The following is a 16,615-nucleotide window of genomic DNA, read 5'->3' as shown; positions in this document are numbered from 1 at the left end:
TGTTTGCCTTTTTACTCTTTTCTTTTCTAATTATTTCAGCGAATTACAAATTTTCACTTTACTCTCCCTGGTCAGGCCAAATTTTCCAGGCAACATCATAGTATGGATCACATTTAGAATAAAAAATAATATCTTAATATCTAGTTTTATAATTCAATATACTATCAAATGATCTTTTTAATATTTTTATGAGCAAGTGAAGGTGACATTGGAGACGACTCCGCAATGGAATGATGATATTGATGCCTCTGTGACAAATATGAGCAGTTGACGAAGTTGTATGTACTTGAATTTGTTGCTTCTTTTGTCACTATTGATACTGCATTCAACTCTGATTTTTTTAATCTTATATAATGGGCTGGAAATCTGTTTTCAAGAGTTTATTAAATTTTTGACACTACAGCTTAGCATTCTGCAATTTTTCTCAAACTTTCAATTTGGCTGTTAGTTTATGTATTTTCTGACTGGTAGCTGTTTCAAATATAGTATCTTGTAAGTTTTTATATGTTTCTTTTCTTTGCCAGCAATATAATTCATAATATTGAGATTCTACTGGGCTTAGTCTCAACAGGCACATTTTAGAATTGAAATTGGACTCGACAAAAACTCCGCATGACCCATCATGACAGAGCATAGAAGCGTATTCTCTCATCTTGATTCATCTTTCCTTAAAAATGATGTTTATTAGACTTTGATTGATAGCCATACATAGTTCCAAAGATCCATTTTTGGTATGGGCTGGGAGGATGCTGGTAAATTTTGGGGTGTTTGGCTTCATACCTACCAATGCTTAAATGCATCCAAATCCCTCTCAACGAGACTATTTTATGCATACCCTACTTCCATCGCAATTCATGAGATCACAAATGACAGAGGCATTTCTTGCCTTGTCGAAAGCTAATATTTTTGTCATGATTATATCTTTACTACATGATCAGAAAAACTAAAGGCGTGTTCATCACAACTGTGTTCGTGATTTGGGGTTTCACAATTGTAGTAGGCAATGTCATGTCCACTATAATATCACTCGCCTTCAAGAAAGTAGAATTGTAACAGCTCCATTGTCGTAATGACCACTGGCTTGACACCAAATTTGGCGACATTTTCCATGGCGGAAAACGTATGACCTTTGTTCCTTTTTACACTCTTTATTCTTCACCTATTTCCAAATTAACTGTACCATATTTGTGATGTGAATATCAGGATTTAACTGTGTGATTTTTGAGTCAAACTCGATGACCCATGTTTCATGAGTAGTGATTCAACATGAATCCATCTCTCATGAGAATAAATGGAACACTTAGCACTCATTGGATCTAGGTGATGCTCACAGGGGTGAAGCACCGGGACTTCCCGGGAGGTCACCCATCCCAGTACTACTCCAGCCTGAGCGCGCTTAACTACGGAGTTTCCTCCATAGTTAAACCCAAAGCTTGCAACCCCATTTGCAAAACCTTCACCAAGTGTTGTGCCTTATGAACCATTCATTAGAAAGCCCCTTAAGCTCATCAATTGATAAGTAGGAGATGATTTCCACAGCTAGTCAAATTGTGATGTGAATATCAGGATTTAACTGTGTGATTTTTGAGTCAAACTCGATGACCCATGTTTCATGAGTAGTGATTCAACATGAATCCATCTCTCATGAGAATAAATGGAACACTTAGCACTCATTGGATCTAGGTGATGCTCACAGGGGTGAAGCACCGGGACTTCCCGGGAGGTCACCCATCCCAGTACTACTCCAGCCTGAGCGCGCTTAACTACGGAGTTTCCTCCATAGTTAAACCCAAAGCTTGCAACCCCATTTGCAAAACCTTCACCAAGTGTTGTGCCTTATGAACCATTCATTAGAAAGCCCCTTAAGCTCATCAATTGATAAGTAGGAGATTTGTCATTCCCGATAAGATTTTCCCTGTGCGGCTTCATTCTTATGCCATGGTATATTGGCTACTACAACCACATCATCATCAACAATTCTCTTCATTCTTGGAATTACCAATGTACTCGTACCTTTTGGATTAGTCAAAAGTCAAATTAAAAATGCAATATTAACAACTCTCCCCTACCATATTTTCTAACTTTAATAGCAATGTGAGAGAGAGGGGGAGGCATTACGATCGAAGTTTTTTGTATAATAGCTTATTGGCTAATGATTCGTATTTGGGTTTCTTGTTTAAGTGATTACTGTTAGGATTATAGTTTAATGTTTCTTATAAACTTTAAGATTATGATTTATAGCAATAGACCATGACTATCTTTCTAAATGAAAGATATTTATTTATTTTCTAATTGACCTTTAATATCTTAAGGTGTGCCCATTGCACCATAAGGTGCAATTGCTAGTAAATTTTGCTATGGATTTTACACTTTAGAAAATTTCCTTTAATATGTGCTCAGGGTACACATGAGATGGCAACAAGGATTTTTAGAATTTTGATAACTCTCTCCTTTGTTAGTTTTGCACTCTAAGTGCATTTCGGCTTCCCTCATGGATTTATTTCCATACCTGCAATTTATTGGCCTATGCAAATATGTGCCTCAAGGGCATTTGGGTGCCTTCCATGGGCTTTCCCTTTTGAATGACTTCCTCCATAAAGTATGTTTTGTGCTCACTGCACACAAGAGACCCCTTGACGTATTTTGGAATCTTGCCAAACACCTAGGCGTAGAAGAGACTGTGTCCTAAATGCAAAAGAGCCCCTGCAGTGGATTGCAAGGCACTTCAACAACTTCCATGATCTTTGTTTTTTGGGTTTTGCATGCAATTTTCTAGTCAAACTGGACTTTGCAAACTGAGACACATTATTTGTCTTCCTTCTAGATTCCTTAATTTTGTAGGTGAATCTATGGGTGTATGAAGTTAATGCTAACAAGTTATGTTAGCACAAGGGTGGAATTTTTACTGGGCACTATTCTTTGACTCTTAAAAAAACAGCACCCCTAACTATCATTCCTTGCAATGGACTGCCATTTCCGAAGCACATTTCCTTCACACTTATACACCCATGCCATTGGGCATGACATAGAGATCACCTGGGATTTCGGGCTTTATGCAACATTTGCTTGGCCGCCATGACATGATGCTCCTAAGCACATTAAGGGGGAAATTTGGGACTATGACTTGAACCATATTCTTCAATCATTATCTACACTCGAGGTAAGGATTTATTGCATTTTGAACCTTTCTCTAACTCCATAGAATTAATTCTCATAGTTATAAAGTGAACTTAGAGAGGGTTTTAGCATTTTCTTTCTTGGATACTTAGTTTTTCGTCATTAAATGTTCCAATTTTTCTTTCAAATTTTGTTTTAGTTTTTTCGAGGATCCTGAACTTTAGAATGATTTCTTAAGTATTTTATTTATCACATGCATGAATCAAATAGTACTCTCAAGATTTAGTATTCTAAGATGAATTTCAGTATGGAAGAAAGAAATTGATAGACTTAGAACATCTCCTTCAAGTTACATGACTATTCTTGATGCTTGTAAATCGACACTTATGGGAGTATACAAACCTTATAAAGAAACTTCACACTTCAAAACAACTCCACTCCTTAGCCAAATTTACACTTCTCACTTGGAACATGAGGAGGCTTGGGGACTCGCACAAGAGCCACAAAGAAAACAAACCCAAAAAAGACTAGGCTAAACAAAAAGATAGGGGGGTCACATTTGGAATAGGCTATGTATGAGAAGGTCACAACAAGACCAAGTAATGACCTCATGCTCTTTGAGAGTGTCTCTACCAAAGCTTTCAAATTATCTTCATCAAGTTTGTCAAGGTGAAGGTGGGAAATTGTAAGAAGTAGTTGTCATAAGTCTAGATCAATGTTGCAGCTTCCAAAGAAATCCTTTGCTTTGGACATCCTTGTAATTCTTTGATTGATTTCATGGTAAATGTCTCATTTACCATCCTAAAATCAGTGTAACTATTTTGTAATTGTAGGCTACGATAGAAGTCATATATTTGTATGTCCACATCGAAATCCTGAACATGATCTGATCTAGGCCAATGTTGAGTACATGCTAGGGCATAGAGTAAATAAGACACATGAAAGAACTTGTTCAATGGGAACATGGTGATCAAATGATCTACCCAATCACTAATTATACATGTCAAATCAAGGTAATCGGAGCCAAGGAAAATAACCTGGACAAAGGAGAACATCCATTCGTCAAGGTTGATCACATCTCCATCGCCTCTAAGTTTGTGAAGAAGCACTAAGATATACACATTGTTCCCTTTAACAAAGGTATGATGAATAGTCTTCCGCAAATTAGATTACCCTTTTCTTAGCAGTAAACACCTTCACAATCGCATTCGTAATGACACACGTCTTTTCATTGAATTCACAATGTGAAGAGATGAAATCCTAATGTGAATACACTTCCCTGTTAGGTAATTAGAAGAAAATATGGATTGTGCCTCTCTCAAGACTCAAGAGAGTGAATAGAACTCTATCATCATGGATCTTAATCTCCTTGGTGTTCAGGTTGTATTTGTCAATGCATTTCATTACTAAATCTACACATTGCACAATGGCTGGGAAACCCATAGCTTCAACCAATCCACTTTCAACCAGTTTCTAGATAATAGAGTGCCTGTTTAGCTCTCTAATCCTTCTCCAAAAGCCATTCAAATTTATATTTCCTAACTTTGTACCCCGATTTAAGATAAGGAACATTCTAAACCATTTAAGGGATTGTGCCCCAAATATTTGAACTTCACTGCTTTATAATTACTATTTATAGCTTTACAACTTGCAAAACTTTAACTACTTTCCGAAAGATGACAGCTAACAGAATAAATCTTGAACTCACTGATTTGATGTGCCTCCTATTGCAGAAGAAATATGATGCCCTAGCTCATCCTTCTGTACTTGCCTCAATTTTGAGCAAATTATAACTAATGCTTTTTAGATCCGTAGAGAATGTTATCATTAATGTTACACATTTGGGCATTCAATCCAAGTAATTTCAAAAATTAAATGCTTCAATAACGGCTAGTGAGACTTTAACAAAGGAATAGATTGTATTAACAATACACACTCTTAATAGTGTTTATAGATGCTACAAAAAGCATTACGTAAAGAAGAAAGTTGTCTAAATATAGAATTGATTAAGAGAACTCAAAAGAAAGCCTAAATGACTATTAACTAAGGTTCAAGAAGGGCGAGCTAAATGTAGCAAGAACCTGGGACACTAAAAATATTCTAATACCCTCCATTAATGGTCATTGTATCAACTACCCTGTGGAAGACAATATGTATCTTGCATTTACAAATCCCTCACAACATTTTGTTGCTGTTGAGATCCTCCCTAGATCTGCAAAATGCTAATAACCAAGAGTAGCCTTAAAAAACAGAGAAGGTTGTCCCCTTCTTCAGAATGGTCTACAAAAAGAGAAGAGCTTGCCACTGAGATAAGTCTACCACTAACCCTCCCAAAATCTACAAAACTTCTAACCAAATATCATTCACAAAACTTCCAACTTGATGTTGGATAACAAAATAGTCCTTTCATGCAACCAAAGACACACACTGAGAAGAACTGTCATGATTTTGAGGAAAAAAATGTCAAACCCTCCAAACTATTGTAGATGAGCAAGTTACCCCAAAACAAACTACAAGATACCATGATTTTAAGTTTACAATGCATCGTTATTTTAGAAAAAAATAGTAAAAACACTAAAATAGAAATCCCTAACTTCAGATACCATGTGAACTTTGAGGAGAAAAATCGACTAAAACCAAACACAACTTTTAATGTAAAAATTTGATCAAAACCAAACAAATAGCTGGCACAAAATCCAGGACACAAATTAACATACAAAACATTGTTTTTAAGAAAAAATGGTAGAACCTTGCTTGACACTAGAGAACCCTTCCAAACTACAAAAACTTTGACGAAGGCTTATGGGAAAAAAATACTTAATTTTGTACCCCATTGACCTCCTTTGATACCATGGAACTATAAAAAATGAAATAGATTGTATTAATAATACACACTCTTAAATATAGTTTACAGGTGCTATAAAAAGCGTTAAGTAAAAAGCAAAGCTATCTAAATAAAGTCGACATTTAAAAATAGAATTGATTAAGATAACTCAAAAGAAAGCCTAAAGGACTATTAACCAAGGTTCTAAAAAAATGAGCTAAATATAGAAAGAACCTAGGATGCTAGAGATATTCTAAATAGCTACTGCTATTTTAAAATTACACCAGCATCCCAATTTCAAATTAGATCATCCTCACTATCACTATCAGGCTTAAATGTACGAAATTGAACACTTCTTGTTAAATTTCATACATGTATCAGATTTGTCTATGAGAAAATATATTTCTCTTAATTTATATTCTTAATGAATATATATCTATGCACTTATTTTAATTTACATAAGATAAATCTGCAAATTATAATACTGATCGAGTAGAGCAACTTAAACCTTAAAATAACTTTGTTAGTCATCAACCTCTATATTTGAAGCAACTATTAGATGACTTCAAACCTTAAATACCCAAATCATCTAAAGAGTTGTTCAGATATAACTCTTTGCTCTCAACAATGAATAACACATCGTATACTTTGAAACAAATACGCTTCCAAATTGATCAAGTTAATCAAATCTAGAGGTTATAGTATTTTAAATTTTTCTATATAATATGTTGTTGAGACTTGTTCGGCACCGTTCATCGATTGATTCCATTATTTCACCATATTGAGAAGACATTCATTCCATCATCTGATTTGTAGTGTTCACCAAACAATTCTTAGCATCATACGCATAGTTATTTACCAACATTCTGACCACAAATAGTTTATTTTGGGTTATTGATACACACTTTGTCAACATTGGATTTGGATGCTCTCAGCCGCATATTTATTTTGAACAGAGCTGAATGTAAAAGAACAATCTTCATATCTTACACCACTTAGATTGATTCATTCAAGTACTTGCATTATTGGAATAATATATTGAAGGTTATATATTGCTTAGTGGAGATTTATGAGCCATATGCATTTCTTAAGAAGATGAAACATAGTTCTTTGTGCTAGATACTCCATCAATACTTACTTGCATTGACGGGTAAATTGCTTAAACCATCGGTCACGTAAAAGCTAATGGAACTGATTGCAATCATTGGTGACCACTCTTTTGCTACTTTTGGAGACCAGGAGAATCTATCAGCGTTAATTTCAGTTCTATCATTTTTGCAAACTAAAACTTATATCCTTTCTTAGTTAAAACTCTAAGGTGTGATGCAATTTCAAGAACCTCAATGACCTAGTGTGCTAGATAAGCACCTGTTTCAATGTCAGACACTCATGTGGGAATGTCACAGACTATGTTGTCGTCTCCAACAACATCGACAAAAACTCTATCAATGGTTTCAAAAATCACCATTTGGTATGATGGCATCCAATTTATCTCACCAAATGTCTGAGCTTTGAGCAAACGTCTAGCTTCATTTTCTAGATCATGATTGTCCCTCACTAAGACAGAAACAGCTCTCTTGAATATGGGCTCCAGAACAAATTTTATCGCTGGAATCACTTTGCAAGTAGAATGGTCCTCCCATAGGTCCTCGTAATTTAATATCTTACATAAATGGCTTTTGCATTGCACAGATGGAGTAGGCAGGCACCCTTTATAAAAAAACATTGGTTTTCCTCTGCAAAACTTAATGAACAAATTCCTCTTTTCCTTTGTTTTATTTCTTAAAACTATATTTCAGAATCTAAGTTAACAAAAAAGAACTCTATGATCATGAAAGACAACTCCAATATTACACAAGATTTTATTTTTAAAGAAATCAAATATCTCTAAACAAACTTTTATTCAAAATCTACAATGCCAAAATGAACTTGATTGCTGTTTGTGAATGCAGGAAATGCCAATCAGCTAAGAATGTCTAAACGCATCTATATGGCATCCATCGTTCAACAGTAACCACCTCTCAACTCCTAACACTAGCAAAACTCCCCACGTCCAATGCTATATTGGCTGAATTCTGGCCCCGACAGTAACGTCAGCAGAGGCAATTGATGTTGGCTGTCAATTAAAATGCTCTAGTTTTCTCACGTGACTCCCAGGTGTATACTTGGCCTTGCTAGCCGTAATTCAATCAGCAAATTCAGAATTCCACACGTTTTCCAAAATACACTTCAGTTATCACAAACCACTGAATCAAACACACCTCAATTGCCAAACAGTAACAATTGATTAATCTCCAAGAAGTATGTCTCCTTAGCCAATGTGAACACAGTAGGAGAATCTGATAATTGTATACCTCAATACGATTGATGGAAAAACTCAGAATTTTCTTCAAACTCTCAGCCAAATGAAATGAGCAAATAAAATATAATATTCAAGATGATGTCTCCTCATCAAAAATTGTATTTATAACACCAAATGAGCCATCCAGCTTCACTCTTACACTTTTTGCTTAAAAGGTTACTTTATAATATAAAGTTATGACACTTTATAATATAAAGTACTATGATTATTAAATGTGAATTAAATAATCATTAAGCCAACAAGCTCACCAATAAAAGGCTTCAATAAAGAAATCTCAGAGAAAGACCAAATATCTAGAACTAGAGGACCATCCTGCCCGAACTGCTCAATCCAAAAATAGCAACTAACCAAGAGAGTGACTTACTAAAAATAGTAAGCCCAAAAATAGCAAACTCACGACAAAGACTCCCAAAACCAGACATCAGCTCATGAGGGTCACGATAATGAGCTAACAAACCCACACTTTGGAGCCCTGCTAAATCAGGGACATTACACCCTCTTACTTTGGTGTTTGTAAAATACAGAACAAGCCAATAGCGTGAACCATCATTTCTATTTCACATAAGTTGGCTTCTTCCTGCCCTAGTTAGATACACCAATGAGACCTAACAAACAACTCCATGACGAAGTTAGAAAAGTCACCAAACTCCTCAATATTGAAATTTCAATAACCATATTGGTACTCTGGACAATAATTAAAATATCGCCAATACCATAGGTACCGCCTTGAGATCTCGATAGAAGAGAATTTGTTGTGGTGAACTCTTGGGTTGGAAAAAATTAAATGTGGGGAATTCCTTACAGAGTTACCACTTGTTGAGTACCAAATTGCCCAGCTTCTGCAAAGTAACTTTCATGGCATAACTAGAATCAGATGTGTTCCTCCATGCAATTACGCCATTTACATTTGATGTTAATTGTTGTGATGTTTCCACTACATTGAATTTTATCGCTGATTGTGTTGACTGCTTACACATTAGTCACCAATTTTGTTTATGTTATCGCAAGCCACTCAATTAGACTCATGTTTGTTTTATTATATTAATCTGCACTTTACCATTATGTATCTGTGCTTTCCCATTGTGATTGGCAAACCACTCAACACCAGAAAGATCCTTAAGACTGAGCCTGCTCTGATACCATGTTAAATTTCAAACATGTATCAGATTTATCAATGAGAAATATATTTCTCTTGATTTATATTCCTAATAAATATATATCTATGCACTTGTTTTTATTTGCATAAGGTATCTCTGCAAATTATAATACTGATCGTGCAGAGCAACTTAAACAGGAATTGGTAATTTCTGTGGTTTAAATTCTGTGAATAACACTAAGAACACTGAATAGAATATATGTGTTATGTATTGTGTTATTGCAAAATGTAGCACCTACAATATAATGGGCAATGGGGAGTCATGTCCTCTAAAAACCCCTAGCCAATTATAGTTCAACAATTAAGCCTTGACACATCAACTACCTTAGCTAATAAGAAGTTTGACATTTCGTCAAACAGTTGGCTGACAAACTGTTAACACTCTAAATGATGTTATAAACCTTAGTCACCATAACAGAAGTTGCAAAACCATTCAACTTTAAATTGATTTTGGCCTTACATATCAGCAACTTTAAGAAATTTAAAATGCCAACATGAGAAATCAGACTGTAACAGAATGACATACTTGCATTGCACAACTGATAACATTAATTTCCAGAATCCTTTATGATTCATTTATTCCAACTAAGTTACAAAGAAATATAAATTTAATTGTCCCCAATGAAAAGAAACCTGGTATGAGCAATTAGGAAGTCCCATGCCAAATCTGATTGTGTTGCAGGCAGTGAGGTGAGACTCACAATATTGCCTAGTGTGTCGTACAACCCTCCAAGGAAAATCGTAGATGATTCATATGCAGAGCCGACCCATTCATCCTAACGCACACCCCGAATTGCTTCAGCAAACTGATCACAAGCCCTTAATTTGCTCACGTAGCTGGAATGGAGCATCCACGCAGCTGGTGGTAAATTGCAGCTCCTATGTTAATGTCTTCCAGCTCCTTGGTTGATAAATTCGGTTCAGAACTCTGCCAGAAACAATTGCTTTGTAACACACTGCCTCCAAATGCAATTTGGCAGTCTTCTAATGTCAAATTCATTTCCCAGCTGGCAGTCACCAACATGAAAGAGTGATTCAATTCTCTACACGAATTCAGGCAATAACCTCACACCAATCTCCAAGACACAGTATGAATAGCAGGAGAAATGCAGATCGTTATACCTTAGCAACAATTTGCAGCAATTCACAAACAATTCTCAGAATTATAAATCTAATCTCCCAGTCATAGGAAAACACGGATAGGATATTTAACTAATGAAATCACTATACATCAGCAATGACTTTAGACAATCTTTAGAAACTCAGAAACCCTTATACTTCAGCAAGGGCTCATAATTCAGAACTTAGGAAAAAGCCACAAAGGCACAGAAAGCAAATATATTTTCAAGTGTGTTTTTCCCAATGAAATGAGCTCTCATTTATAATATTTTGTTGGCCAAAGTTTCCAAAAAACTCCACTTCAGAAATTGTGAAAATTTCCCAAAAAAACTCAACACTTAAAAACTTTCCAACATACTTTTTAGAAATATCTCTTAATGTCATTATTATAATAATATAAATATCATTATAATAATGCAACTTAATAATTATTGAATAAATAAGAGCTCATGCAATTATTAACCTAATTTACTACAGGTGACGACCAACTACCAAGCAACCCACTGCACTACCAAAAATAGCAACTGCCAATAATAGACTTATTAAAAATAGTAAGTTCACAACTGAGACCCCCAAAACACCCTATCAGCTCACAAGGGTCACTATGATGAGCTAACTCCATCAACTACATGGACTTGCCAAAAACAAGGACATTACAATCCTCTCTCCCCGACATTGCTTGTCCTCAAGCATTCCAACATGATACAAAAACCTCCACCTAGATCCCACAAGAAGCAAGTGATGTTCCAATCCTCACTAAACCAAATGAATGCCAATACCATCATCAGAACCAATAACATGACCTACAACATAGCACTGAATATCTAGGTTGATGATGTAAAAGTTGGAACATCACTAACTGACAAATCCATAGGAGATCTCAATACACCCTCCATTATACCTACCCAATCATCCTACAGACAATCCAGCTTAAACTCAGACCAACTTTGAATCCGATGCAAATCCTAAACATGAGAGTCAAATACCAAACTATAAATACTCATCATTGTATGAACTCTATCATCAGTATGATCATCTTCATCCACATCCTCAAGTTATTGTGATGACTCATCCTCAATCACATCAATATAAACCCACATACCACGATTCACTACTCCCTTTGGCCTCAACGCACAAGTATGAACTTTAGAGAAATGCCCCTTGCACCAAAAGCAAAGTAGACGCCTCCTCAAATCCTCTCTCAAAGTGACATCAGATCTCCCCGCTGACTTTCCCTTGTCCTAAATAGCTGGTGAGGACTCCTCATCATCAAGCGAAAGAGTAGAAGATTTCGAAGCAACCTTGCTTTAAGAAGAGGACTCCAAGTCCCATGCCTTTGGTATTGCTACCTATAGAGAAGATGGGTCCAATGACTTCACCCATCCACGGAGTGGCTCAATTAATCCCTCCATAAATATCATTACTCGTTTGTGTTACAAAATATCATAAACCATGACTAAAAGCCTCTGGAACTCACTGATGTAACTCTCCAATCCACCAAACTGCTTCAACTGAACCAACTCACAGAAGTACACCTCTAGATCCTTCTTATCAAATCTCTCGATGAAGCAATCCATGAACTCCTGATAGGAAGTGATCTGATCATGTCACAAAGAAACTAACCCAGGGTTCCACTAGTCATGGGCAGCTCCATCCAAATGCAACACTCCAAATCTAATAGTGTCCACCTCCGACATAGGACGCAAAGCCAAATATGTGTCAAGCTTATGAATCCAAGCTCGAGCTGTAACTCTCCCAATACCATCAAAGTGCTCCAACATCATCTTACTGGCAACTTGTTGTAACTCAATCTATCGAAGTCATTGTCTCTCAGGTGCTAACCTCGCTCTCAAATGCTCTCGTTTCTAAGTCAAGAACCTATCAAAATTCAAATGATCTTTAATAGCCCGTGGTAAAGCATCCCACTCCGTAATGTGTGCCAACACGTCATCAGCAAAAGGAGTGGCCTCAGACTCAATACTGACCACATCGACCTCAAGTCTCAAAAATATAGGCCTCTATAGGCTATCATGACTGCTACAATGTATGTCAGCTCTATCAGCTAATCCACCATGATCCTCAACTCGAACCTAATCTGCATCTCTGTACCTAACACCATCTAGGGTTCTATCCTCGACTCGAGATCTATGAGAATCAACAAAAACATCTCGAGCTCTCTCCCTACTCCGTCTTTGAGGAAGTGCTATCTATTGCAGAGTATTAGACAATTGTTGTTGTACACTTGTCATTTGTTGTTGCCCAGTTGCAATATTCCTAATGCCTACAGGGCATCTCTATCAACCTCAACATCTGTGAGTCATAGTCCAATGCCACCAAAACCACCCAAACTACCAACCGAACCAAATTGAATCTCAAGCTCTCCTTCTCTAGGAGGAGAATTACATCCCCTTCGAGTATAGTGCATACCGGGCACAAATCTCCTATCATCAGCCATGATAAAAAATAATGGATCAAATATTAAACACTAACAACTGATTCAAAGCCCAAATCTTGCAAGCTGGCAAGAAATTGCTCTGATACCACTGTAAAAAGCCCTAGTAGATTATACTTCAACAATTAAGCCTTGACACATCAACTACCTTAGCTAATTAGAAGTTTGAAATTTGTCAAACAGTTGGCAAACAAACTCTTAACACTCTATAAATGATGTTATAAATCTTAGTCACCATAATAGAAGTTGCACAACCACTCAACTTTAAATTGATTCTAGCCTTACATATCAGCAACTTTAAGAAATTTAAAATGCCAATATAAGAAATCAGACTGTAACTTAATGATATACTTGCTTTGAACACAACCGATTACATTAATTTCCAGAATCCTTTATGATTGATTTATTCCAACTAAGTTGCAAAGAAATATAAATTTAATTGTCCTCAATAAAAAGAAACCTGGTGTGACCAGTCAGGGAGTCCCTTGCCAAATCTGATTCCCCAATTGTGTTGTAGGCAGTCAGGTGAGACTCACAATATTGCCTAGTGTGTCGTACAACCCTCCAAGGAAAATCGCAGATGATTCATATGCAGAGCTGGCCCATTCAATCCTAACGCACACCCCGAATTGCTTCAGCAAATTGATCACAAGCACTCAATTTGCTCATGTGGCTGGAATGGAGCATCCACGCAGCTGGTAGTAAATTGCAGATCCTATGTTAATGCCGTCCAGCTCCTTGGTTGATAAATTTGGTTCAGAAATCTGCCGGAAATAATTGCTATGTAAAACATTGCCTCCAAATGCAATTTGGCAGTCTTCTAATGTCAAATTCGATTCTCTACACAAATTCCAACAATAACTTCATGCCAATCTCCAAGATACAATATGAACAGTAGGAGAAATGTAGATTGTTATACCTCAGCGACGATTTGCGGCAATTCACAAACAATTCTCAGAATTATAAATCCAATCTCCCACACAGATAGGAGATTTAACCAATGAAATCACTATACATCAGCAGTGACTTCAGACAATCTTTAAAAACTCAGAAACCCTTATACTTCAGCAAGGGCTCATAATTCAGAACTTGGGAAAAAACCAAAAAGGCATAAAAAGCAAATATATTTTCAAACATGTTTTTCCCAATGAAATGAGCTCTCATTTATAATCTTTTGTTGGCCAAAGTTTCCAAAAAAACTCCGCTTCAAAAATTGTTGAAGTTTTCCAAAAGAACTCAACACTTCAAAACTTTTCCACATACTTTTTAGAAATATCTCTTAATGTCATTATTATAATAATATAAATATCATTATAATAATGCAATGTAATTATTATTGAATAAATAAGAGCTCATGCAATTATTAACTTGATTTACTGCAGGTGACAACCAACTGTCAAGCCACCCACTGCACTACCAAAAATAGCAACTGCCAATAATAGACTTACTAAAAATAGTAAGTTCACAACTAAGACCCCCAAAACACCCTATCAGCTCACGAGGGTCACTATGATGAGCTAACTCCATCAACTGCATGGACTTGCCAAAAACAAGGACATTACACATCCCCAATGGGAGTGACTCCACCGTGGAGTCATGTCCCATTGGGTGCATGAATTTCACGTCACCACTCTTCAAAACAATTCTATTTGTGCCTTAAGGCATCAACTACATAGTCAGTCAAGTTAAAATATAATCAGTCGATAATTACGTATTATTATTACTGTGCAATAAATGAGATTTGAATTATCAATTTTATAGTATTTATATATATACAAATACATATGATAAGGTACATTTATATATGTATATATGTTTTCAATGACATTTTATCGGAGTAAACTATAAAATTAACACCTATGACATCATTAATTCCCCTTTTTTTAAATGGCTTTATTTTTCATTTCTTTCCTCGCCTTTGTTAAGCTCCATTCCAGATGTTTGATTCCAACACTATCCATCACGCCTAACATGTTTTGTTTGTAAGATTGGAGGAACTCCTGCCACCTTAACAAATAAATTTCCTCTTCTTTCTACTTTATGTAAGTTGCATCTCGATTATCGAGCTCCAACAATAGTTTTGGAACCATCTACTAGACTTCAATCTTTGTGTTTGAATTGGAGAATTGGATTTCACATGAAACTCCACAAGGATTCTTCAACTAAAAACTCATATAAGGTGGCATTTCGAGCCAATGATACAAATGGAACATCCTAATGACTAAACCTAAGGAACAACAAGAATAAACAGAGTTCCTATCAAGACATTGAATCCCAACAATTGTTCTAGAACATGACTCAGATCTCGATGGCTTGCAAAAGAGTTGGCCAAAAGACTTGGGAAACAAAGGAGAGTCAATGAAACTTCAAATTTAAAGGTGGGGATTAAAATTTGAACAGAACAATTTAAATCTATAAATATATGTATCGATTAATAATCTATATAAATATCGTATATTTTGTGTTATATATAATATTAATATTCTTCTTTTCTAAACATTGCAGATATATCGGGCAGAATATTACGGTCCACCAAATTAAATTGTCCCAAATTATATTTTGTATAGCGGATAAATGGCAGCCCTCATTTAGGATTTTGAACTGCACATTGAGGGCACCATAGCCCACCTCAAACCCAAACCTGTATTAGAACAATATTTTAGCAATATGTGGGCCTACTTAGACAAACCCAATAACATAGTTTTATACTGTCATTATATTGCTGTTTACTGCTGTCACAATTAAATGCCATCCCCAAAAAACGACCCTAAGACTAACACCCCAAAAATGCATGCCCTACCATCCCACAGTTCCTGTCCCCAATAAACAATCAACCACAAGATTCTTCACTCTGTAAATTTTCCCTTTTCAGCTATTAATGCGTGTGGCTGCTAGTTCTTATGATACACCAAGGCTTGTCTAACACCCAAAATTTTCATTACCCATTATCTTCTTGAATTGGATCTTTTTATTGTTCTATGCTTTGTTGTTTGTTTGCGCGTCCATGCAAGCACATGTCTGTGAGTCAGATATATATATATATATCCATGTGTGTCATAACCCAGTACACTTATCAGTTAGGGCTATCCACACAACTTGTATCGTATGCTACCATGGTCAACATAAATATGTACATGCTAATCACTAAGCCTAAAACTAAAAGCTTTGATGAAAAAACCATAATATCATTGAAAAATAAAGGATACAGTCTTCAAAGAAACGGCGAATTTCAGCAAGTCGGTGGGGAGGAAGCTCCTTGATATCTCGATAATGACGGAACTCAGGATCATCAGCACATACGGCAATAATCTTGTCATCCTTTTCCCCCTGCAATTGGGATAGAAATAAAGCATTTGAGAAGAGATCCTACTAGAATAATGCATAATCTGAATTAATTATCAGCACGCAGACCATGAAGGCTAAAGAAAAATCCAATAATCAATAACAGTAACTAAACAAGGCTGAAAATCAAAATCTACATTAAAATTAACTTATAGTAAAATTATAGATTACCTAAATTTGGAAGCATCAGTACATCAATCTAGATTCTAGAGCATTGGAGCAAAGATGAATGTTTACGCTTGA

At 36.0% G+C, this 16,615-nt stretch overlaps 1 protein-coding gene and 1 long non-coding RNA gene across 6 annotated transcripts in view; both read right to left on the bottom strand.

The window, feature by feature from the left end:
* The window catches only part of LOC149559979 (soluble inorganic pyrophosphatase-like), an 87,896-nt gene that overhangs the window by 23,002 nt on the left and 48,279 nt on the right, over positions 1-16,615 (bottom strand). For all 5 annotated transcript variants that reach the window (XM_089824385.1, XM_089824384.1, XM_089824383.1 and 2 more), the window contains one exon: positions 16,237-16,357. In XM_089824385.1, the coding sequence (XP_089680511.1) occupies positions 16,237-16,357 (121 nt within the window). The remainder of the gene's footprint in view (positions 1-16,236; positions 16,358-16,615) is intronic.
* Positions 9,881-10,630, bottom strand: LOC149559980 (uncharacterized). The gene is made up of 2 exons (XR_016363322.1): positions 10,582-10,630; positions 9,881-10,466 (listed from the first exon to the last, which is right to left on the bottom strand). It is a non-coding gene; the product is annotated as an uncharacterized LOC149559980 (long non-coding RNA).

The sequence above is a fragment of the Cupressus sempervirens genome, chromosome 4 (assembly GCF_028749045.1).
Source record: "Cupressus sempervirens isolate cs-2001-9-10 chromosome 4, ASM2874904v1, whole genome shotgun sequence".
NCBI lineage: Eukaryota > Viridiplantae > Streptophyta > Pinopsida > Cupressales > Cupressaceae > Cupressus > Cupressus sempervirens.
This window is presented reverse-complemented; position numbering and strand designations above follow the sequence as displayed.